This window comes from Anguilla anguilla, chromosome 7, assembly GCF_013347855.1.
Source record: "Anguilla anguilla isolate fAngAng1 chromosome 7, fAngAng1.pri, whole genome shotgun sequence".
NCBI lineage: Eukaryota > Metazoa > Chordata > Actinopteri > Anguilliformes > Anguillidae > Anguilla > Anguilla anguilla.
This window is the reverse complement of record NC_049207.1, coordinates 40129192-40155411: the sequence shown is the minus strand read 5'-3', so window position 1 is coordinate 40155411 and position 26220 is coordinate 40129192. Positions and strand designations below refer to the sequence as shown.

Sequence of the window (26220 nt, the reverse complement as noted above, 5' to 3'; positions counted from 1 at the left end):
ATTTAGTTACTTCATTTCATTAGCTTGTATATAATTATGTTTGCTGACCTGATTTATAATAGTGTTCTTGAAACTTGCTGGAATAAGTGATGCATATAAGGGGAACTTACACTTTGTGGACAGACCATATTCAATGTGGACATGATGATTGAAAGCTGCTCAGAGAAAGTAGAAATTATCTTCAACTACCCACAGTGCTATTATCTTACTTGTGTTCCAAATGAGATAATATCTTACTTGACTTCCACTTTTCAGTTCACAGTATTACAATAGAATGTGAATTGTGTTTTAAGTGTATAATGTTTGAATGCAGATTTCATTGTTGAGCTGCTTTGTGGCTCACCCTTTTAAGACACTGTTCAGCTATATCACTGGCCCCCAAGGTCTGGCACAACACCCATCATGCACCAGTGACCCCTCTGGTCAATCAGGTGCTCACAGTCCGAGGTGGAAAGTCACAAAATAAAGGTTCTGTTACTGTATGTGTTACTCAGTTGATTTCATTAAATAGTTTTACCTCCTGGCTGAAGAATTGTACTAATTAACAAATCAAGATGATTGGTACAAAATCCTGGGGAGTACATTTACTTTCTGAACCTTGATTATACACCTCTGCTCAGCCTGCATGCACAAGCTGTGCATGAATCCCCCACTTCATGGAAAAAGCACGAGCTGACACTCCTTTCAGAGGGGAACACATGCTTGTCTTCACCTTCCTGAAGAAACAGGAGGAGTGCAGTGAGCTCTGCTTATCAATACAATTGGGCATTCCAATGGGAGATGAGAGGGATAAAATGAAATAAAGATAATAATGACAAAATATAAACCTGAAAAAATCCAAAATGCCTGCAACTATTTATTATGTTTTTTTAATAATTCTATACTCTCTAATGTGCTTCTCAAATCTAATTTGAATGGTACTTCCAAGGCAATGGTGTACTGGACAACTTGGTGACTAGTCCTGGAAGAGAAAAAACTAATTGGTACTATATTTTAAAAGATCAGTGTATTTTCTGATGACATAATTATGCCTTGCGGGGTGATAATAAAAGAACTGTAAAGATAAAAGGTATATTACTTTCTCAGAACATCCACTCTAGAAAGGTTCTGCTGTGTATTGATGTCCCAAAGTCCACAGCTTGTAAATTAATGCCCCCACATAGTAAATGTATTTATCCTTGTTTTGTCTTGTTTCTGGGAATTCTTTGCATGAAAGGACTTTCTGAGGCAAACCACAACAAAAAGAAAACTTTAAATATTTTAAGGTGAACATGCTTATTAATGGGATTATTGCACTCTATTTTTATCATTTTATTGTAACTTCTCATTGCTTAGATGTGGATGTGTATCTTTTAAAATTCATCACCATGTTTCTTTGATAGGCCCAGTGACAGAAGTAAAAACGGATATATACGTCACAAGCTTTGGGCCTGTTTCCGATGTCGAAATGGTGAGTTTCCAGATCGCAAGTCTGAATGATCAAATTAGTAATGTAACAAACAGAAGTATTCAACTGAAAGGAGAAAGAGAAATGTCACAAATATTGATACATACCTGTTCTTAGCCTGCCTAATAATACAGAAACCTAATTGTTTAATTTCTGTTTTGTTTTACATAGTAACTGGAGGTCTTCCAGTTAAAACTGTTCACATTGATGTAGTCCTTTCATGTTTTTGGCTTGTTCAGGAGTACACAATGGACGTCTTCTTCCGCCAGACATGGGTAGACAGGAGACTCCGTTATGAGGGCCCCGTCGAGATCCTGCGACTCAACAACCTGATGGTCACCAAGGTGTGGACCCCCGACACCTTCTTCAGGAATGGGAAGAAGTCGGTGGCCCACAACATGACCGCTCCCAATAAGCTTTTCCGCATTATGAAGAATGGCACAATCCTGTACACTATGAGGTATCGCTCACTTAACCAGACAGATCAGCCAGTCCTGAATGAGCACAGAAACTATGTGATGTGCAAGCCCAGTGTGTGCATGTGAAAAAAGAGAACTACAGACCTACAGAAGAGCAGGTTGACCAAAGTGCATAAGGAGGAGTCAGCAACTTGCATTCAGTCACCTTGTCACAAATGATAATGTTGACTCGCAGTTCAAGTGCAACATGTATTTTCTTCACTTGATTAGCTTTTGAAAGTTCAATGACCACCAAAATGCATGAATAAAATTACTGGTGGACAGTTAAGGGTAAAGGTGTTGATTTAATCCATGCCATTGTCCTGGTCAGAAACATTTTAGCAGCTGACATATATGTCTTCAGGTTGCTATCGAAAGAGAATTGATTAACTGAATTACCTTCACTGGATTTTCACAACCGGTGTAATGATCACCAATCAAAATGATTTTTGACTATTGGGGCCTCAAAACTCCGATAGGGATAAATAGAAAGTAAAAATATAGAAAGAAGGTATAGGTTGGGGAAAATGGATAAGTTAATGGAAATGGCCTTGTCCCCATGAACATCAGCCCCTTGAACTCTGTTTTTTATTTGCTAGTGTAAGCACATGACATCACTGGGGGGTGATACACTGTGTTGTGTTTTCCCAGGCTAACCATAAGTGCGGAGTGTCCAATGAGACTGGTGGACTTTCCCATGGACGGGCATGCTTGCCCTCTCAAGTTTGGAAGCTGTGAGTTGAAAGCGCAGTGTGTTGGAGCATGCGAGTACTTTGGTTGGGTGACTGATAATGGTTTGATTGGGGCAATAGGACAGTACAAATGCATCTTTTGATTTGATTTTGGGTGATTCTATGCAAAAATACATTTCAGGGAAAGCACTTGATTGGACACAGCAAATAATTATAAATTGACCTTGTACTGCTTCAGCTGTGAGTTGTGTGTTTGGTATATCCAACTAAAAACATTCCCCAGGGTTAATTTTCAGTTTAAATGAACTAGATAAAGTACTACTTCCAATGAGATAGATATTAAGTGGTAGCCACAATGTAAAGTTGTACCACAGTGTTGTGGTTGCTGAACATACCCACATACCCTGAATACACAAACAGTTTGGCTAAAAAAAATACTACTGTCAGCAGGCTGCCATTTATTTAGTTGAGAATACAGTATTTTTACTGAATGGGAAAGAAGACAAGTCCTAGAAATTTCATCTAACTCGTATCACAATACATTTGTTTATTTCATTTTATGACATTTGTATTTTCCTACTATGGAAAATGCAATTTTTTTTTTGTGAGAAATGGTGGAAGTATTCAGTCCACCTCATTTGTTTTTGTGATTCTCTGGAGTGTCTGGTGATTCGGAGTACTTTATGACCTCTGAGAATGCCCACTTTCGGCCATGGGTTCTCAAGCTTAGAAAGCCTTCCAGCCGATAGCATATTATGGGCCATCAGACCTGCTGTCTGAATCGAGGAGCTGCCTGATATTTTGGGACAATATTTGCTCTCTGCGTCAGCCCTTTCCAAATTTGGTTTCTTGCCAAAAACGGAGAACAGAAACAACAGTTGAGACAGTCTGCCGAACGGTCTCGAGCGCCCCACTTCCCCTTGCTTATCGGCGCTCCGCAGCGATGCGATGATAACAGCCGTCAAGGGTAGGGAAGAGAAAAACATGAGGAACAGAGCCACCCCCCCCCCCTCCCTTTCCACTGCCCTTGTGCTGTATCTCGGATTGTGGCATGGCAGGAGATTAATTTGATTCTTTCATTTTTGTTCATTTTTGTTAAGAGAAAAAATAAATCAAAACGTGTGTCCCTGTGTCCCTGTGGTTAGCAGAAGCAAATCTGATGCAGTTTATACTTCAAGAAAGGTCAAGAACACCCTCTCTGCCCCAGGTTAGAGCAGACCTATTCAGCCTTACCCTGAGCAGCTCGACATGGCACAGCAACTCAACATGCAGGGAGAGGGATGTTAGGCGGGTTCAGTCTAAGTACGACGGTGCTTTCTTTTCCATTGTTTTTCATGAACCGTATTTGATTGAGCATTTTAACAAAATGAACAACATTCATAAGCAGTGTGGTGGAGTAGAGCAAAAAAAAGGGGGCGTGTACTTACACATTGTGCAGTTATGGGTTACAGATAAAGCTGACTCAACAAACTAAAGTAGTTCTGTTACCTGACCTGAAACTCCACTATCAACCTTTCCAAAACTATGGGTTGTGAATAAGTTGCTGGACAATGCTTATATATAAACCTGCCACAAAGCGATAGCTCAACCATTAATAAAGCGAATAACAATGCGGACTGCATAAGGTATTGTAATATAAATGCTGGACGAGTCTGGTTGCCTATAATTATGGCTTGCAGGGCTGAATGTGGAGACCTCAGTGACTTTGCAACGGGGGTGATTTATCAGTCCCATTTGACCGGAGCTTCAGTGACCAAGACCCCTACACTTGTTGATAGGTCTTGTTCCACTAACAGTGGTGTCCAAAGAAATGGAGCTCCGCGGGACTAAAAGGACACGGTGGGCAGTAATGCGTGGAAGTGACTTTACATTGTATCTTTCATTTAGTTTTGTTCATTAACTGTAGCATATCATGGATATCAGATAACCACAATGGTTTTTGAGTTAATAGTAATTTAGCAATTACACTTCCCCAGCATTCCTAAATTAAAGAACTGGAATGGTAACTTAGAGACTTTGGATTAATATCCCAGAAGGGGTATAACTAGTGAGCCCCCAGGCAATGTAGCACTTGTATAAATGTAATTTAGGTCCTATTCTCTTGATAGTGTTGCCTGCCAGACAAATGTGCATTGTAAATGCACCCTGAGGCAGGAGTATACAGACCCAAACATTTTAATACAGACGGTTTAAAAAATGTTTACTTCCGTGTATTTCAGTGCTGCCTCTGTTTATTTACTTTTTATTGTCTTGAAGCTTTGCATATGAATTAATAAATGTTTTAATAAAGATCTGATACCCCCAGTAACTTTCAATTCAGATGCTAACACTGTAATTGTGCAAGAGCCCAGAATCACATTTTATCCTGAGTGCCTGTACAACAGGGATTAATGGACAAATTCTAAACTGAAGAGATACTTCATTGAAACACTGCATTTTAAAATGTCATTTTTCTCACCTTTTTGAAATCAAACACTATGTCCAATTGCCCTGTTTTGTAAAAAAAAAGAGCCAAGCAATTTGGTTCATTTGCTAATGTACATCTCAATTCAGTGAGGTTACTGTCATTATGAAATGCTTTTAAGGACATCGCAATGCACAATTACTGAGCTTAGTTAGAAAGCTACCGAATACTTTGCAAATGCTTGTGTGCAAGGTCCAGGTGACAGATAACGCATTGGGTAAGTCGATATCGGTATGGTGAGGAGGAATCTGGACATCTACCGCATGTGCTGAGTGAGGTGACAAGAGATGTCAGATGACAGGGACACTCAATCAGTGTGAAAACAACATTTAAAATCTCGAGACATTGCAATGACGTTTAAGCGAAGGTGTAGCATTTTATCAGTACGAACAAAAGGCTCTCTGTAGGCTGGCAGGGGGGTTTTCAGATCTCAGGAGCTCAGCATGGTGTGTTGGGTATGTACCCCACCCCTAGACACTCATGTGTTCCTTCCTTCTCATAGATGCGTACCCCAAAACAGAGATGATCTACACTTGGACCAAAGGACCCCAACATTCAGTGGAAGTACCCCCAGAGTCATCCAGTCTTGTGCAGTATGATCTGATTGGCCAGACTGTCTCCAGCGAAACTGTAAAATCTATCACAGGTATTATGAGATCATTGACTGAATCACACTCATACTGGACGGCGGCATAGTCATGTCTGTGAACGTGCCAATTTTCATATTTACTTTAAATGTCATATTTCTCAACCATCATAACCAAAAGTCTATAACTTACTTATTTCTCCCATAGACCTTAGCTTAGTTATCAGCAGTAGATAGAATCAAGTAAATAAATTAATAATGACTGCAGTTCACGCTGTAATTGTACAGAATGTGTCAGTCAGTTTTCAGGAGATAATAAAGGAGGACGAGAGCAGCATTCCATTACAGCCTTAGTTAACTAGCTTGAGTGATGGGAAGATTCCCAGTGAACCTTTTTTTGGCAACATTTGGCTACATCCCCTCTAGACATCTAGAAAGTTTCCATCTTTTGCCCCCTGGGTTAATTAACAGGTGGGGCTCTTACTGTGTCCGTTTATTTGCCTTTATGATTTTGATCAACCTAAAATGAATGTGTTTACCTTTCAGGTGAATATGTGGTGATGACTGTATACTTCCACTTGAAACGGAAAATGGGCTACTTCATGATTCAGACATACATCCCCTGTATCATGACAGTAATCCTCTCTCAAGTGTCCTTCTGGATAAATAAAGAGTCTGTGCCTGCCAGAACCGTATTTGGTACGTATTATTCTTGAAGTGCCACCCCTCTACACACAATGCTTTAGTCAGAGTCTAAGTTACCATTTTCATGCTAATGTCAAGTCAAGGAATCTCTCTGTAATGGAAGTTATCTCCTTATTGCTTTGCCTCGAGTAGACATTGCCTCGAGATTGTCACTTCACAATCTGTGTCGCTTTCAAAGAGGATGCAGCTAATCGAGAATGACTATCTAATTAACATCATTTAAGTTAACAACATGGTGGATTAATTATTTTTAAATGAATTTTACTGTGGCTGTGTTTGGGTGTGTCATGGTGTTGAAAAGCAGTGGAAAACAATTAGAATGTGGTGGATATACAAGGCAGTGGTGTCTGTTGCTTACTTGCATGGTGGGTCACAGAAAGAAATATTCAACTGATGATCTACCTCCTCGTTAGTTCAGCCTATCAATTTCACGATTTGCATGCCCATGATGGCCATTAATGACTTCCAAGGCCTGCAAAGCCACGAGAAGCAAAGGAGAGCATTCCTCACTTCCTCTGCCTCCTGTACTGAAATGGAGGCCTGAAGGATGTAAAGGAACATATCTTTGGGGATCTCTGTCCGTCTGTTTAAGAAAGCTCTTCAGCTGTGAACTAATTTTAGAGACGGTTGAAAGTATTGGTTTCTGGAAGTAATCTGTTGCCAGAAGGTTGCAGGTCTGAATACAATGGAGCACACTGTCTTGGTATTCTTGAGCAAGGCACAAAATACGGTCATTTGGTCCATATCTTGCTTCTTGTGAGCTGAAATTACAGCTGTTTGAAGTTTAAAACATGGCACAGGAGGTTGCTTTCAGTTGCTGTTTGTGTGAACCTCCTAGCTGATTGGTTTGTAGGGTTTGTTGACACACAATAGTTTACTGGTATAATCTGAATTGGTTACCAGGTTCTTTTCTGAAGTATGACTTCACAGGTATTTGGTCTTTCCTCCAATAAATCCATTGTGAGTTCACCTTATATTCCATTTCATTGGTTAATTTATTTTGCAAATACTCTTACTGTGTCGGTGGTATCCATTACTATCTCTCATTACTTGTTGTTTTAAATAATGACTTTTCTGCTTAAAAAGTAACTTTGGTATGGATGGACAGTGTCTGAAGAAGTGTGGTCAGAGTCCCGGTAGCTTGTTTGATGTGGCCAGCACAGTGGCTGTTGTTGGGCCAGTGGACCGGAAATGACCGTGCCTGACCGCAGATTTGGGAAATGCAGCCTGCCATGGTTCATACGGCGTTATAGTATCAAATTGACCATGCTTCCTAAACTCTGCCACATCTGGTGTGCCCATTCCAGAGCACAGTCAGTACGTGTTTTCCCTGTGGTTAATAACTGCCCCCCTGATTATTGATTGTTCCACATCTCTTATTGCATCATTCCTCTGTAGCCTTGTGCTGGTGGAATCTTTTTAAGAATGCTACTGCATAAGGAGGCAGCACATTTCTTTCTAAATATACACTGTCTAAGCTTCTTTAACAAATTTGTATACAAGAACCGTGCTGCATAGTTCATTTTATGGGAGGTTGTGTGGAACACTGTGCTCTTAGATGCAGAACAGTTGATGATTATCCACAAAATAAGGTTTAACTCAATTAAACAACATTGTGCTTTGGTTTGCTTAAATTTTGCTTAAATGTGCACATTTTATTTTGTTTATGTTTTCCAGATGATTACAAGGAGGGCAGTTGTAAACAGAGAAAAAAAAAGAAAAGAGTGTAACCTTTGCCTAAAAATTTAAATTAACAATAAAATGGCAGTGACAGGGTCAATTATTGGGGACTTAAAATAACATATATCTCTCCTCTCACTCACCTATGCAGCGCAACAATTTTATAACAATTTATTTTAATATAAAACAGTTTTATAAAAAGCAACATATTGTGTTTTATTAAATATTCTTCACACGCTTGTATTGCTAGGTAACATCCCCACAGGTTACCTTGTTACCTTGGCCAGTGTGATTTCAAGCAGGTGTGATTGGGAAACGGATAGTGTGTTTTATGGCTGTGGTGATTTATGGCTTTGAAGCCTGCCTGCTATCACCATCAGACTAATGAAACTGTCTGGTATCTGCCAGCATCTGTACCCTGGCAGTGTAAGTACTGCCACATGCTGGCGGTGGGTGGGGGGTGGGGGTGGGGGGGGGGGGGGGGGGGGGGGGGGGTCTTTGTGGGGGTGGAGACTGTGTGGGTTGGTTGTCTTTTGTCCGGGGCTGACAAAAGATCTCAGCTAATCCATTACGGCTACGTTAAACACAATCAAGAATCAATGCACGGCTCCCTCTGGTGGCCAAAGAGATAGTGTATGTTATTATTTCTAAAAGGTTGATAGTGATGGGGGAAAATGAGGTCAGGATGGAGATGTGACCCTGCACACTACCCCCCCCATTACGGGATGGCACATGAATGAAATTGGTTAAGTTCAGAGTCTCTGTAACCACCATTTGCCCGTTCACACACATAATGCAGCCATGCAAGGATTTTTAGCTAGACTTAATCTGCCTGCTACCAGTTATCCCTCCTCCCACGCCACATTTAACAACACAAGACTGTCTCTCATGGCTAAAAGGACTCCCATGCCACATTGAATTTATTTATCTCCATTATCCTACAAACGCTTGCAGTGCCCCTCGCAAGAAAAGTGAAAGCACATTTCAGAGAGAGAGAGAGAGAGAGAGAAGGGAGACGGAGACAGACAGAATATGCATGCGACCAGTATTCCTATCAATCAACAGACCCATCCGTGCAATAGGTCTGTTGATTGATTGGATATCCTGCAGCAAAATGGAAGTGGAAGCTATGTGATTTGCCTTGAATATGGGCATTTGTGAAGCACATAAATACCATCATAGTAATAGTAATGAGGCAGAAAATGTGACTGCCTTCGGTCAGAGAATTTGAACAGAAAGTGGCCTCAAATGCATTGTGGGATACATAAGACGTAGAAGCGGAGGGCAGTATAAATGTAGGTATTCATTTATTTTTATTTCTGGGACAAATATTTTCTTCTCATATTTTATATTTTTGCTCCAGTTTTATATTTCCACCCCAATGTTCTCCTGATTGCGTCAATGGAGAAGAGTGTGTACTGGCAAGCGCACCCTTGGGTCTGTGTGCAGCCGGCTCCCCTTTTTGGTCTGTATTCACACCAGCTGATGATTCACTCGTGCCGCTGACGCAGTCATTGCGCAGGACAATGGTTTCACTCGCGCAGTTTACGCAGTCATTGCGCAGGAGAATGGCTTCACTCGCGCAGCTGACGCATTCATTGTGCAGGAGGACGGCTCCACTTGCGCAGCTGATGCAGTCATTGCGCAAGAGGACAGCTCCACTCGTGCAGCTGACGCAGTCATTGTGCAGGAGGACAGCTCCACTCGCGCAGCTGACGCAGTCATTGTGCAGGAGAATGGCTCCACTCGCGCAGCTGACGCAGTCATTACGCAGTAGGACAGCTCCACTCGCGCAGCTGACGCAGTCATTGTGCAGGAGGACAGCTCCACTCGCGCAGCTGACACAGTCATTGTGCAGGAGGACAGCTCCACTCGCGCAGCTGACGCAGTCATTCATAGGTCATCGTAGCGCAAATTCCTCTCCACACCATTGAGAGTAATCACTTCTAGTGGTCATGGATGATCAGTGATTTTGTTGCAATCAAACCAGGACCGAGAACATGTCCATTTCATGCTTGCTGGTTAGAGGTTATTCTTTATATATAGCATACACGGATTTCCTCTTCACCGTTGTGTAACTATTTGCTAATATAACAAAAGTTACCTCTTATTTGGACACACTGTGATTGTAATTATCTAATTCCCCCACCTTGCATAGCCAAACATGGCTTTGACTTTGTGAATGTACACTCTGGCATGAGAACAGAAATTCATTTTTTACATTCTGATACCCTTTCCCACTACAAATGTTATATAATGTATTTAATTGAGGAAAAAAAATAGTACCTGTGAAGTCATTGGCTAATTCCCCCACCTTGTATAGGCAAACATGGCTTTGACAATGGACACTTTGGCGTGAGAACAGAAATTCATTTTTTACTTTCTGGTACCCTTTCCTGCTGCAGCCCAAAATGTGTCTGCATTACTCATGAGACAAAGCTAAAGAGAATTTATATCGCTTTTTGCACGATTTTGAAGAATAATTGACAAATCTAGCAGTTGGCAGCAGACTTTTCATTTTTGCATAATACAGTTCAGGAAAAAAAGGTATCTTGGGTTGTCAGGCATAGCCAATTCATTTTAGAATTTTGGTCATGCAAAGAACCCCTTTCTTTCTCATTTATAACAAGGCCATCTGGAGGCACTACTCAGTGTTGACATCACACAAACCAAAGGAGCAGTGAAACCATATTAAGTTGCTCAGCACCATGATTACTTGTGGTGTGGCTGTTGTGTAAGTGACTACCTTGAAAAAAAAGGATACTGCCTCAAAACCATTTAAGGGAGTGTAATAGAGGTCTCTACCTTAATGGCTGCCGACAAGGGTCATACACCTGGTCCCAAAGGATGTCATTTTTGGAAATATGACAGGTTACCTTTTTTCACCTCCACCACAGCTGCATTTCAAGATATATCATTTTGTCCTCGATGGATGGAACCGTATTTCATATTTTATAGGACAAGTCTTTTGCGTCGGTGGCTGGAATTAAAAGGTTTGTGAGATAACGCTGTGGGGCGAATGGATATCAGAGCTGAGCCAGGGTGCTGTTGGAGGAGTATGCAACCGTTATGAAATTTTGAGAATATAGGATTTATTTTCTTACCAGCCATATTACTGAAAGATGCAGAATCAAGACTTGAATCTTTGCTGGTTGGAAGAAAAATGTTACCTTCTAGTGGCTGGTGCAGGACACGTTTTCAAGAAGCCATAAACAGAAAGGATAATTGAGCTGATGTTGATACAGGTTGTGCATTTACATAGTGTTGCTAATGCAGGCTAATGATAATAATGCTAGCAAGTACCTCTGACAATACACTATTACTATTACTATGGTGGAATGCATGTGCTTCACAAATGCCCATATCCAAGGCAAATTACACAGTTTCCACATTCATTTTGCAGCAGTGTTACACACGTTTATTTATTTTTTTGTATGATCTACTGGATATATCTACATTTATATTCATTTTGATGAATATAAACCTTATTTTAAAACTTGTTTTTCCTTATTCTTCCATATTGATCTCAAATTCTGTTAACTACCCCATATGCTACATTGGTCACTGCAATATGATCCATACCTGTACTACAGCCCAAGGATACTCCCCCAGTACAGTTGTGTTAGAGTCACTGTTTTACACCCTGGAGGTCAAACCATAGCAAATGAGAGAGTCATCACTGATTGGAGGAGAGCTGTTTCTTCTTTGAGCATAGCTGACAAGCCTGTGGTCACCGGACACATCACTGGGAGGAGCTAGTGTACAAGTAACCCAAGGAATGCTGGCTGGCTTAAACCCATGTTATCACATTTGGGTCCAAGCTAACCATGCCCTGCCACTGTGGACATCGTTGGTACATAGTGTCACATGCCAGCGTGACACCCCTGGGAGGGAGATGCATCAGTTTTGGAAAACACCATTGGTTGCATAGAGAGAGAGCGTACCCACAACACAAAATCAAATAAACCAACACCTTCACCCTTCTCTTGCACAGGTCCGAGGCAAAAACAATTAACTAACACAAACTAAAATAACAAAGACAAAAGAAAAGAAAACAGAGAAGAAACTTTTCAGTTCCATGCTTGTAGTTGGCCAGATTTTCACCTGACCTGCTCCTCCAACTTTTCTGCCGCAGATTACTTTCTCTGTCTTGTAGTAACTCAAAACTCAAAACTCAAAACTCAAAACTCAAAACTCAAAACTCAAAACTCAAAACTCAAAACTCAAAACTCAAAACTCAAAACTCAAAACTCAAAACTCAAAACTCAAAACTCAAAACTCAAAACTCAAAACTCAAAACACGCTCTCCCTCTCTGTGTGTGCTCCCAGTCTCGGCCCCAAACTGTGGAGAGGAACACACCTTTAAGCACCTGGGCTGATTAGTTAATGCAACCCAGATACGTGTGCTGTCTCCACCAGCCGGGGCAGCTGAGACCAATCCGCTTCTACAGCAGACTGAATGCCACAGTCAGCTAATTAGCTGATGACTTAGACTTGAAACGAGACATTTTCACTATTTGATGAGTATAGTGAGTGCCTCGGATGACCAAGGTTATACAAGGTAAATCTTTTTCATGAAAATCACTTGAACTATGATTGCTTCTAAAGTGCTCAATTTAATACAGTTGGAAGGTTATGATGTTGTAAAGCAACTCTTGACAGCAATAAAAGCTCCTGTTCTCCAGAGGCGTTTGAGCATCTGAGATAATACTTTGTGACTTGGGATAAGATTTAATCAAGAGCATGGTGATGTGGTATTAAGCAGTGTTAAGCAAAACCCACCAAAAGAGCCATTTTGTGCTGTGAATTTTTGAGGCCATCATAAAATTATATTCTTGGGAGTTAACAATCCCTGTTGTATCTAGACCGCAAGCTTATCTGAGGATTTCTTAAGACCAAAATGATTATCAAGTGATACATTATTCAGGAATTATGTGCTACCAAAATGGTAATATTGAGATTATTAGATACCCCTGTATAAACTGGGATTTTACCATTTTCAGAGGTTTGTTATGTTGCATTTGTGAATTAATTATGTGGGGATTTCAACATTTGCTTATAGTCCGTTAGTATTAAATGAACAAGGAAAGATGTCCTTCAGTTTCCTTCCCAGATGCTTTATCCCACACTGGTCCATGTTGATCAAATAGAAAACAGTGCTGGAAATCATGATCACACCTTGCCTTAAACATACTGTATAAGTCTGCATGTTGACAGATATGAATTTCAAAAATTTAAGTATTTGGACAGTGACATATTTTTTGTTGTTTTGGCTCTACTCCAGTGTATTGGATCTGAAATGAAATGAAACAATGACAATGCGGTAAAAGTTGAGACTATCAGCTTTAATTTTTGGACATTTGCATCAATATTGGGAACTGGGTAGGACTTGCAGTCCTTTTTATACATAGTCCTCCCATTCTGGGGGAACAAGTGTTAAAGTTTTGATTCTCGGCCTTCATTAAAAGTCCAGGCAACTGGATTCAGACTGTGGTCATATTCCCCAGAAGTGACAATTGATTGCCTTCTTAATAAATCTTTCAGGTATTTAACCAAATTATAGCTATTCAGTTCTAATAAACACTATTAGATTATTGTTCAGTAAACAAGGACATTTTTTGGCGTGTATCCTGCGCTAATTAGCATTCATATCCATAAGACTGGTTATGTGTGAAGCATTCCTCATCGATGGCTAGTTTAGAGCCAATTAGAGCAGTAACCTTACCAGAAAGAAAGCAAATTAAACTAGGCTTTACAGTCGTATAGTTAAACCTGAAGATCATTCAATGTGTAATAATGTTGTAACACCGAGCTACTGTACACTAACATTAGACTCGATAGCAGTATCAAACTCCAGTCATTACAGCCAAATAAAGAATGTCTTTGATTAAACATGTCTATGCTTGAAAGCTATTTAATTTTCACTAGCCACAAGTTCCAGGTGAGAATGGGCACTGCAAAATTGTAATTTTTAGAGATTATTGTAATATTGTAGTGCCTGTGGGATCCATAAATAAAACCCACTTCTTGGAGGTCTTTTAATTTTGAGAAAAGAAAAAAGCTTATTACTCTCTCCACATCCAGAGAAGGGGAAATGTTTAGGCATTTTCAACTTAGCTTGCCTTACCCACAAAAAAGTGTCAAGAACATCATTTACTCATTACATGTAGAAAAGACTTCAGGTCTTTGTTACGCAACACCCAGTGAACCCCGCCCACTGAAAACCTGGCATTTGGCCAAGGGGGATAAGCAAGTCAATTTTGGCACAGGCTTTTATATCATTTTTTATTTTATTTTTTTTGCAAAAATCATTTAAAAATATTTCTCGGCCATATATGAATGCAAAAAAAAGTATTAAGACAACTCATCCGCAAAGAATTCACATTTCAGATTACTGGACCTTTAAAGGGTATTTTTATTTTATTAGGCCTCCCATTTCAGGGCACCATAGTATTTGGGACAAATGGCTTCAAAGTTGTTTCTGATTAATCCGGTGTGTTCAATTGTTTCCTTAATGCAAGTATAAGACCTTTTAGTGGCTAACCTTGATTCTATGCTTTTGATTGACTTTGGAGTCTGCCATTAGTGTTTGTCAACATGAGGACCAGAGTTGTGCCAGTGAAAGTCAACAAAGCCAAAATGAGGCTGAGAAACAAGAAGATTAAAAAAAAAAAAGAAAAAAAGCATCAGGGTCATAGAGCAAACCTTATGCTTACCAAAATGAACAGTTTGGAGCATCATTAAGAAAAAAAAGAGAGCAGTGAAGAGCTCAGTAATTGCAAAGGGCCTGGTAGGATAAAACTTGACTCTGGAATTCCACTGCAGCTGCAGTTTGCCAGGTGTTGGACCGCAAATCTAATTAACACTGGGTTTTACAATGCAGGCCCTAATCAGCTACAGAACGTCCACTTCCCACAGCAATAATAGGAACGACTCCATAACAGTAATGTGTAGATCAGTGGTTTCAGTTATTTAGGGCTAGGACAGGGCAACCCGGAGTCTCCCATCCACACACATTTTCAATTACATAAAAAGCGTTGTACATAGTTCCACTCGCACATCTCGATGATTAAATTCTCCCGTCACTATAGATTTAATATCTTAAAGGTCAGAGGCACCTATTCCTTTTTTCAAAGGGACTTAATGAGAGGGTATTATTTGAAAATGTCATTTTGAATGACCGTATGAAAACACACATGAACAATACTGAGCCAAATTTAATATACGCAAATAATATAAACCGAAGTGCTATGTTTAACTGTGTTCATTACACCATCGTTGATGCAAACGCTCGGCAAATTCATATTTCATGGAGACATAGACACGCCGAGAAGTATGTTTCATTCAAGTGATTTTCATCATAATTGAACACATTTTCCTGTTGAAAAAGAGAAGATAGTCACCATAGCTGAAATATGATAAGACCCCTTAACATAGCAATTTAAAATTATGTTTTTAATGTCTGTTTCATCAGACTCGCATTTCCATAGATTTAATTCCAGTCATGTCCTGCATTATTGTAAATAATAATAATAAGAATAAGAATAATTATCACTATGGATGCAAATCTACTGATATTGTTGGACTCAATGTGCACTTATTCAAGCATTTGTGCATTTTGCAATTGTGATTTTAACTAATACTCTAATGACTTAAATTCAATTAATTTCTGAGCCTTTTAATGAAGTCATACTGGGTCAGTGAACGCATGGGTTGTTTGACCTTTTGTTTTCCAGTTGGCTTTTCCTATGATGATTAAAGAGTTCTCTGAATGAATGAAAACTTGAACAGATTGGCCATTTATAAATCAGCCTTGCTAAAAGGATGTCTGCTGGGAGTGTGCATTAGTCTGCTCTTCCAAACAAGAAAAACGGTTCCCCTTAGGATAGTTTTCTACAACTCTCGATTTCTCCAGGGAACCTGCTAGTCTTCAAGCTCCTGATGTAATGTAATGATAGTCGAGCGAGCTAGAACGATACCCATGATGCAACCTGAGTTAACGTCAATCCGTGGTGTCTTCGCTCTACCGCCACCTTTTTAGGGATCACGACCGTGCTGACGATGACCACCCTGAGCATCAGCGCCCGCCACTCGCTGCCCAAAGTCTCCTATGCCACCGCCATGGACTGGTTCATCGCCGTCTGCTTCGCCTTCGTTTTCTCCGCCCTCATCGAGTTCGCCGCCGTCAACTACTTCACCAATGCGCAGGTGGAGAGGGCCAAGAGGAAGCAGGCCAAATGCCCCCCAGCCCCCAAGGCTACGCCGGTGAAGCAGGCCAGCGACGGCGAAGAGGTGTTGCAGGTGAGCGCTAGTCAAAGCTCCTCGTGGGGCTGGCCATTCAGTCAGTATGACAGGTAGCCAATTGATATGCCAATCAAATCTGCTCTGCTGAAGAAGCTGAACCTACCAACAGACATCCACAGACAGTTGAGACATTTGAGTGTAGAGAACCTGGGCAGGCATTTGCCTTTGGTATCTGTGTGGTGGCCAGAAAGGGGTAATTATTTGATATAGGATGTGCATGCTGAGTTAAGTGTGAGGTGACAGTTGGTCCTATGCCAGATTGAAGAACAGCACATCTGTTGCTTTGACCAGAAGTGATGGTCGCACAACAGAGTGGCGACTTTAACATGCCTTGTCCTCTGTGCTGGCAGGGTGGCTGCCAGTGCCCATCACCTCCCTTCCTTTTTCTCTCACTCTCTCCTTACCCCCCCCCCCCCCCCCCCCCCATTCTGAGCAACTCCCTGTGTTTCGGTGCTGGTGCCATTAAGCCATAAGCTGCATGTCCAGGCTGCGGCCTGCTTTCGGCTCTGGGTTGTGCGAGGGGACGTCTGAGAGACATCAGTCTGCCTGTGTCTGCGAAAAATAAAACCCTTACCCTTTCTTGCATTGCTGAAGTGCATCTCCAAAGCTCTGAGGCGTGTAAACTTGTAGCCAAGATGTCCCACTTCAGTCTGCTCGCACTGCATTATACAGTGTGGAAGAGAGAGCTCTGAGCCGCGGACCACTTAATTCGATTAAGAAATGTCCTGCGTGCATGGGAGTTCGTTTTTTCATGGTTTTGCACTGCGTAAAACAGTTATGCATCTCAGAGGGGCCAAACATAAAGTGCCTAATCACCCCATTGGCATTATTTACAATGTTATCATCACTGCAGGCATTCCCAAAGCTGCTCTCTCTAGGCTATTGTCTGGAAATTGCAAAATATACCATATGCATGGTCTGAGGGTTTATTTTAGGCCGGTTTTAATGAGAAGAAAATTATATTTATATAACATTTATTATTCATCACTCTCAGCTTGATGCAGACTGTGAGCAGAGTGGGCTGTGGTTTATGCCAAATTAATCTGTTAATGCTGCCTTGTACATCACAGTCAGTACTCCACCACGCCTATGAGGATTTTGATTAGTGCATACGGTCAGTATAAGGTAAACGCTGCAATAGTGGCAAGAGTAGCGCCTGGAAACCTGAAGGTACGTATCCTCACCTGCTGTGGTTTTATGCCAGGGGCAATTTGTTAGATTAATGGGTTGCCATGGTAACCACACCGGCCCTATGCAGAATTAATTTCTTGGGGTCGAGCGCACAATGCCGATGTCATTTACCACATTGCACCTGCTTTTTCCATATCTGCATTTTGCAACTTTAGCCTGACTTGATGGGGTGCAATGTCTGGTGTTGCCTAAGCAAAATTCACGAGTGCCAGTTTGTTCTTGCATTTTTATTTTATGTTCTATGCTGCAGATTAACCATTCGTTTATCAGTGAGTTACTTGGTCAATCATTTCATGTTTCAGTCTGTTATTATATCATTAGTATTTCAGTCATTAGCATCAGACACTACAGGGTCGTAAAAACGCAGTGCAAAGTGCAATTATTCTAATACGGATTTTGATCATACCTTTTTTCAATCATTTCTATTAAAAAATGTAAGGAATTTCTCAGCAGAAAAAAACTTACTTGCTTCTGTAGAGAAAACACTGAAAACAGCTTGGGGTAAAACCATTTTCACATCTCCTCTGTACACACACCATACATCTGACTTGCCCTTCCACCCTACCATATGTACTGTTCCATTACCTATATGACCCGAGTGACATATCAGTCTGGGATGCCTCGATGCAGATTTGCTGCTGTCACGTAATCTCTGTTCACATGGACGATGAAAAAAAATTATGTTGTGTGCCTGTTCTCTCTAACCCGCCCCGGGGAGGCGGGGGATGGGTACCTATCGCTGACTGTGGTGTGTAGCCTGGCACCAGATTGCCGTTTGCACAAAAGAGAAACGCCTACCATTTCTTGCGCTGTTGACGTTGGCATCAGTAGGCATACGACATTTAATCAGAGCTGATCTGTGGCTAATGCTAATGCTAAACTGACACAGCTAATGAACAATAAAATCTTAATTATTCATTCAAAAATAATCAACCTGCAGAAGCCTTCTCTGAAAAAATAGGTGCACCTCACATTCCAGTAGCTTGTAGAACCCCCTTTGGCAGCAATAAAATAATCGTTTTCTGTAAGAGTGTGTCAGTCACTTATATCACATCTACTGTTAGAGTTTCAAAATCAATCTTAAGCACAGACCTCTATGAGTACCTTATTGCCACTCACTGCGAATAACTGCTCACCGCTCACTCAGATCAATTAACTAACGATTTGAGTGAATCAGAAATCTAATGTTACGGTGTTGTCAAAAGTACTGGGACAGTAAAATCAGAGCAAAAGTTGTTTCTGAAAAATATAGGCTGTATGTTGCCTGAACTCAATGATTTGAGTGACTCCCCATAATTACCCCATTCTGGCCACCACACAGATTAGAGACAGACAAATATGCATTGGAAGGGGCCGCATTGAGCCCCATTGAGATTGTTCTCTTTTTCAATGTAGACCTGGTCAAGAAAGTAGCACATATACATACAGACATGCATTTAAAATGCAAATTTAAGATGACAATACAGTAAAACAAATCCTTAAACCTTAGTCTGACGTACATGAAAACAGGTACACTCCTTGGATTCTGTTCTAAAATGTAATTTTAAAAAATAAAGTTTTTTTTTATGGTACTTGCAGGTCCACTTTTAGTGGTTCCAGTTCTTAATAGCATGGAACTGATCTTCAATATGACACTTTAATTAGCTTAAATTGGAATCTGAATAGAAATTCTGTACTGTAAAAAAAGAATTAATAAAATGAAAGTAAGCCTGGCACCAGATTGCCGTTTGCACAAAAGAGAAACGCCTACCATTTCTTGCGCTGTTGACGTTGGCATCAGTAGGCATATGGGGCGACATAGCTCAGGAGGTAAGACCGATTGTCTGGCAGTCGGAGGGATGCCAGTTCAAACCCCGCCCTGGGCATGTCGAAGTGTCCTTGAGCAAGACACCTAACCCCTAACCCCTAACCCCTAACCCCTAACTGCTCTGGCGAATGAGAGGCATCAATTGTAAAGCGCTTTGGATAAAAGCGCTATATAAATGCAGTCCATTTACCATTTACCATGGTGCATTGTGTTTTGCAACAAAAATAAGTAAGTAGTATAATGGCTAGGGAACCTAAAGGTTGCAGGCTCGATTCCCAGGTACGACACTGCCGTTGTACCCTTGAGCAAGGTACTTAACCTGCATTACTTCAGTGTATATCCAGCTGTACAAATGGATACAATGTAAATGCTATGTAAAATGTTGTGTAATTCACTCTAGATAAGCTTCTGCTAAATGCTTGTAATGTGATCTAATGTAAATACCAGCAAATGTATCTCTAGTGACTTAATGAAGTCAGTACAGCCCATTCATACAGAAAATGTAAGTGGTGGGTTTATTAATTAATTAACTTATTTTTTGCAATAAAACACAATGCACCATGGCTTACTGAATATTTCATAGTTTTATTTATTTTTTTACAGTACAGAATTTCTATTCAGATTCCAATTTAAGCCAATTAAAGTGTCATATTGAAGATCAGTTCCATGCTATAAAGAAGTACTGTAAGCATGAACAACCTAGGCTTTTAGCTTAAAAGCAGTCTTTAAAAACACTGCCACCTCTTCCAGAAATATTTGTCCTCAAAGAGTATCATCCTCACTGTACTCAGCACTGAATTTTTTCCCCCCTTCCAACATTCATGCCTATAGTCAGAATTATCTTTGTACCACACCACATACAAATACCTTGGAGCATGGAGTATGAACCCTCCCTCCTCTACACTGTAGAAAATGAAGCTTCTCAAATCTACTCTGACATGACAGATACTAACACTGATAAAACCCCACTTTGGTTTTTCACCCATAAGTACATTGTGATAAATGAGCAAGACATTCACCATATTTGTAGTAAATTACTACCTTGTAGTTGCTTTATTGAAGAGAGAGAAAACAATTCCCACAGTGCTTGTTTCACAAATGTGTGTGTGTGTGTGCTCATACATAGTTTAGAGGGACCAGAAGTACTTGGACACATTAACATAGTCTTAAATAATATGGTCATATCTTGTAATTAGTTGCAAATCCATTGGATTCGATGAATGCCTTGGTCGCAAATCCTGTGAATTTGGTGACTGCACGAAGCCAGGCTGGTACTGCAGCCATCTTCAGTTCTTGTTTGTTTCAAGGGATTTTTGCCTTATGTCTTCATGTCTTCTGCAAGTGAAAGGCATATTCAGTTGACTTGGCCAGTCAAGAATATTTAACCTTTTGGCCCAGGAATCCTTGATTGCTTTAGAAGTATGTTTGGGGTCATTGTGTTTTAGGCATTTGGTTGGATCTGAGAAGATGTTTCTGTACACTTCATAATTCATCCAATCAAATGGCTGTGATTCCTACTAGCTCCACCTGATATGAATGTAAATACCCTCAAATATAAGTTGGCAGTCCTCACTTTAACCTCGTATTCACAGTTTCATTACTAATCCAATGTGCTGGAGTACAGAGCCAAAAAACCCAAATAACTTTGTGTCACTCTTCAAATATGGACTGCGCTGTACACTCATATACTCATCGAAGCAGTTATAAATCACTTTGTTGTTTTCATTGGGTTGTTTGCAATAAATAATATCATAAAGTGTGACAGCATTCAACTGTAACATTGCCTGGGAACTGAGAATGACTTGAATGGTGTTTTCACCCGGATCAATGCTCACACATTTTTAAAATTCATTCTGGATCTAATGGCAGGCTGTGAGAAGAAAGTTGAGCAATGCTGAGCTGTAAGCAGTCCCCATTCATTTCTGAAACAGATATTGGTATCGTTCCTGCACACAACGCTCCACAGTCAGACACCATCATCTGGCTGTGTTGAAATAGATCACTGTGTGTCTGGAGGATATAAGCTTTAAACCCTACATCTTTAGACGGAGTTTTAATCAGTGAGAGCAATTACATTTATCCTTTACTGTATTTATTGTTGAGATGGATAGTAGTCAATGCTTAAGCCTACTGTGAGGAATGTCTATGTAGTATGTGCCCAAATGTGAATAGTACTAGATAATGTCCTTCAGACTAATTGGAAAACCCATGCTGATAGAGCATTGTGGCTGAGTGTTATCTTGGGAAAAATAAGACCACAGTGAGGAAAAAAATAGAAACTAATTTTTCTTTATCCTGGTAACGTAGGACATTTATTGCTTTTTAGCATTTATATGCCCTTAGCACAGTGACATTCGTTTGTAGTCTAATAATTGTTAACGGTGCATACGTTTGATGGGCGTATTATTATACAGTTCATCATTAGTTCATAAGCAGCAGCTTTGTCTGTCCTTATCAACCATTGTGGAAATCATAAAAATAAAAATTCATCAAATTTACAGCCATCCCACTGGAGTTAAAAAAGATATGAAGATGTTTTAATTATTAATACCATAAAGAAAGATAGCGGAGAGAGCATTTGTATGTGGGCAGTTTTACACACAGAATGCATCAAATGGCTGTAAGGATGGTGATCAAGTCATAAAAATGTATGGATATATTTGACAAGTGCCTCCAGCTCTGTCGCCTTTTGCATCTGCTCCACAGGGAGATGAACAGTACCGAGTCCAGTATAGATTTTGCATTTGCGTGTCAATGTTTCATCAATTCTTTGCAATTTTACTGCCCTCGTGTTACACAAAGCAATATTGCCTTCATGTGAAAGCTCCCAGAATCGGAGAACAGCTTCATTATTTTAATGTTCATGACAAATGAGCTTTTTATGTGGCATGTTGAGTCAAAGAACTGGGGGAGCAGAGCATGGAGGAGGAGTCACATGTAGAGTTATTGACGTGCTTTGGTGTATATTCTTTGGGGTTGTGTCACTCCATACATCAATGTGTCCAAGGTGGCCGTAAACCGGGATCTCCATGATGACTCCCGTTCATCATTTAATGTGCGTCATTAACCCCGCAAGGTCGTAAAACACCACTGGGAATGCTTGCAAGCAAACGGTATATTAATACCTTGAGCTTTCTGCATATTTTACTGCAAGTTGTATCGCTTTTCAGCGATGAAACAATGTCAACCCTGTGACTGGCTTTAGGATGTGAACGAATTCCATTATTTCATTTGCTTCGATGAATGTACTATGCACGGGTAGCACATTGTGCTATTTCTGGTCTAGAAAATAGAAGAGATTATTCTGCACGCAGTGGAAATGCCACCATATCCTGCTATTGCTATTTTAATTGCTTGGCTTGTGTCATTGATGGAATGGTAATGCACTATTGACAGTAAAGGATTTCCATTCCTGTTTTATTTGAAAGTATGAGCCCATGCTGACCCAGTGGCAGGCTTTAGAATGGTGTGGGGAAATAAGTGTAAGGATCCTTTTGGACCTCAGAATCTCTCTCCCTCTCTCCCTCCCTCCCTCCCTCTCTCCCTCCCTACCTCAAATAAAGCGCAGTGTTACACTTGTCTAATGTTATTATTCCGAACTCAGACCAAATTCCTCTTGCTGTTGAAATCCAGACTCAAGCTGGCAACACACAATTTAACCCTTTTTTGGATCTGGCTATGTGTGAATTTATATCTTAAACATGTCTAAGTTCCAAAGGATACTGTTAATCAATCTGTAATTACTTTAAAGTTAAGTGCAATTATTGTAGGAATTGGTAAATACTATTTGTTAACAAATTAATTCCTTTGGACCATAAGTAAGAGAAGCCCTGTAAAGTGAAGTCTCAGGAATCATCATACTACAATTAGTCACTTTCAGGCTGCATAGGTTGAAACTAACTAATACTAATGTATTTTCTGACCCACTGCAGCAGAATCCAGACACTAACGGCAACCTGCGGAAACGGATGAACCTGATGACACAGGCAGACTCAAACAGCACCCCGAGAACTGGTCCGGGAGGCAGCAGAGCAACGGTGGTTGCCAGGCAAACTCCTGCCGGCTCCGCCCCTTCGGCAACGGCAGCGACGACGGTGCCCGCCTCCGCCCAGCCCCACTCCAGCCCCAACCCTTTCAGCCACTCGAGCATAGCCCCACCCACGCTGGCTTCCAGGAACACGCCCCCGGCCCCGCCCTCGACCCCGACAGTCACAGGGTGTGAGCGCGTGCCGTCAAACATGTACGTGGGCTCAGCCTCTCTGCAGCGTCTCTTAGGGGCGAAGCTGGAGCACATTCAGGCCGCTAAAGGAGACACGGGTGCCCAACCCGCCCCAGGAGCTTCGTCGGGACCCAACGGCACCAGTAAAATTGACAAGTATGCACGCATACTCTTCCCAGTGTCCTTTGGAGCTTTCAACATGGTATACTGGGTGGTCTACCTGTCAAAAGACACCATGGAGCCCAGAGATGGCTAATCCCAGTCTTTGTGTGTTTTGCTTTCTTTCTTCTCAAAAACGGAAGATTTTCTTCTCAAGTTATATAAAAAAAACTTTAGGGGCTTATATATTGTAGTTTATAAGACATGTTTGAAATTTTCTTAACATTGAAAATGAAGAGTGTGTCATCAAATGGGTAAACACACAAAAAACAGTTACCTCAGTAGTTACGTCCGAGACAAGTAATCCTGCTGCATACATGTATGCAGTATATTGTTCAAAGAAGTTGAGCATGTGAAGACAAAAAACACATTCCAGATACTTTGAATTGTATTAATTACAATACTACAGATATTTTCCAATGGAAGTGTTCGGATAATGGTGGCATATGACAAATCATAATCCAGCAATACACTTTATTTTTGAGAGGGTTAGATTACAAGCATGCATTCTAATGCAGCAGTTTAGTAGAACTTGGAATTGGTTGAAAGCTGAAATATAACATCTATTTTGTTATTTTCTTTTGCGCTATGAAAAAGTAAAAAGTAAAAGTAAAAAACATTACAATTGAAAATTGCATCATATTTTTAAAGCTGTCAATATATTTTGATTGTATTCATAATAATTCATAGTAATTTCTTTTTTTTACCCTTTGGGTCATGAAATTAAATCAATTACCCTTCTGCAGTTTAACTCTAATTTTCTCTTGTGCGTGATACACCACTATCTCATGCCAAGTTTCATATCCCTTCTGTGAATGATAGCTCATGTGCTGACCGACTGCCTGGTGCTTAAGTTTCGTGGGAGTAGTCTGAAGATTAAGGTGTTAAAGCAGGACCTATTACATTATTCCCAGGTCTGAGGTCAATGCTTGCTTCAGCTGTGTCTTGTGAATTGAGGCCCAGCGGTGAGAGTGGAAGCATACAACAAATTCAACAAAAATACAAGCTTATCATCTCCTTGGGTTGACTGAAGAAGGGGATAATGACTGAAGAAGAGGTTAATCCCTGGAGAATGGTTCTGTAGATGTGTTTCATCTTTTGCTTCATGTTAAATTTTATATACAGCGCACATAATGAAGTCATTTGATGGCCATTTTCAGTGTGGGGGAAAAAAAGATTATTAAAGACCTTTGCAGTGACTGGGGAAAACATGATTACTCCCAACCTGATTCACACATGAAAAGTTGGTTATTAAAGAGCACCAATTTCCTTTTTGAGCCATGTCTAGTCTTGCTTAGCCAGCAGCCATACTACCTAAACACATTGCATGCATCCTGATAAGCAGGTTTTGCCTTGGTTAGCACTTAGAGAGTTTATAATGGTAGGGTTGCATCTGTAGGTAGTATAGTTTTGAATTATCAAGCAGTAGTTTCAAGTCCTGTATCATAGTATTATTCCAGAAAGGGCTCTGTACGAAAGTATTATTATTATTATTATCTGCAAAAAGCAGTTGAAAACAAGAGGAGCTCTGTAAGTTGTGTAGCTGTCCATTGCAGAAGGCACAGTGTGTGCTATAGTGTTACAAAAGAAAGAAGGGCCACAATTTATAATATGCCATGCAGTTTCAAAGGGAGACCTCTCGAGAATGTATGCAGTACCAGCTTTGGGCAACTTACAAAACATTCCATCCTTTGGATCAACTACCCAAAAGCTGAAATGTCAAAAGGCTCTGCCACTGCCACATGGTCTCTGTTAGCTCGCAATAAGTCTGATTCATGTACAGTATTATGGCCAAAATGTGGGTATTGTTGTGGCAAAAAGCAACATGATGGGGCACCTTAAAAATATGCAGGCCCTCTGTAGGATTGGCATTAACCACCCCCCTCCCCCCCAAAAAAATAAAATAAATAAAAATAAATATATTTAAAAAGTGAAGCATTTCAGATAAATCTGGGCTGACGAAGAAAGAGCTTGCCACATGCTGAGGCCAGTGCTTGTTGACCCAGCTTGTCCTCGGGTTCAATTCCAGAGCAAACTGAAAACAGCCGTTTCTGCCAGGCCCATTCGGGCAATGTGTAATTAGCCGGAGGATTACAGAGCAAATCTAAACCCTGGAGAGTGATCGCGTGGTGATTTATGATGCCAAGGCTAATGTTCTGCCGGTATGTGCTGGAATGCTCTGGTCCTGCTGCAGTGTGACTGAGGGTTGCATTAGACTTTTCTGGGCCAAGGATTAAGGATCAGAATATCAGAGCCGCAAGGTTTTGTGACACACTTTAAGATTTTTAGATCCTGAATCAAACCATTGCTTTATAGTATATCCATGCATATTTTAGCCTGTTTTGAAAGTTATCGTAGGTTCCATTATTGATAGCCTTGAGAAAAATTATGCCTAAAATAAACAACACAGATAATGAGCTACATTGTATGCAAAAAAAAAAAAATAAAATTATTTTATTTTATATTTAATACAAATGTTTCAAGAAATAAATCCCCCCCAAAATGAAG

General features: G+C 40.5%; 1 protein-coding gene across 2 annotated transcripts in view; it reads left to right on the top strand.

The window, feature by feature from the left end:
- The window catches only part of gabra4 (gamma-aminobutyric acid type A receptor subunit alpha4), a 32592-nt gene extending 7603 nt beyond the window's left edge, over positions 1–24989 (top strand). For both annotated transcript variants that reach the window (XM_035424437.1, XM_035424438.1), the window contains 7 exons: positions 1383–1450; positions 1687–1907; positions 2557–2639; positions 5564–5707; positions 6194–6346; positions 16074–16333; positions 23267–24989. In XM_035424437.1, coding sequence (XP_035280328.1) covers positions 1383–1450; positions 1687–1907; positions 2557–2639; positions 5564–5707; positions 6194–6346; positions 16074–16333; positions 23267–23809 — 1472 coding nt within the window. In that variant the 3' untranslated portion in view covers positions 23810–24989. The remainder of the gene's footprint in view (positions 1–1382; positions 1451–1686; positions 1908–2556; positions 2640–5563; positions 5708–6193; positions 6347–16073; positions 16334–23266) is intronic.
- Positions 24990–26220: the final 1231 nt, after the last annotated feature.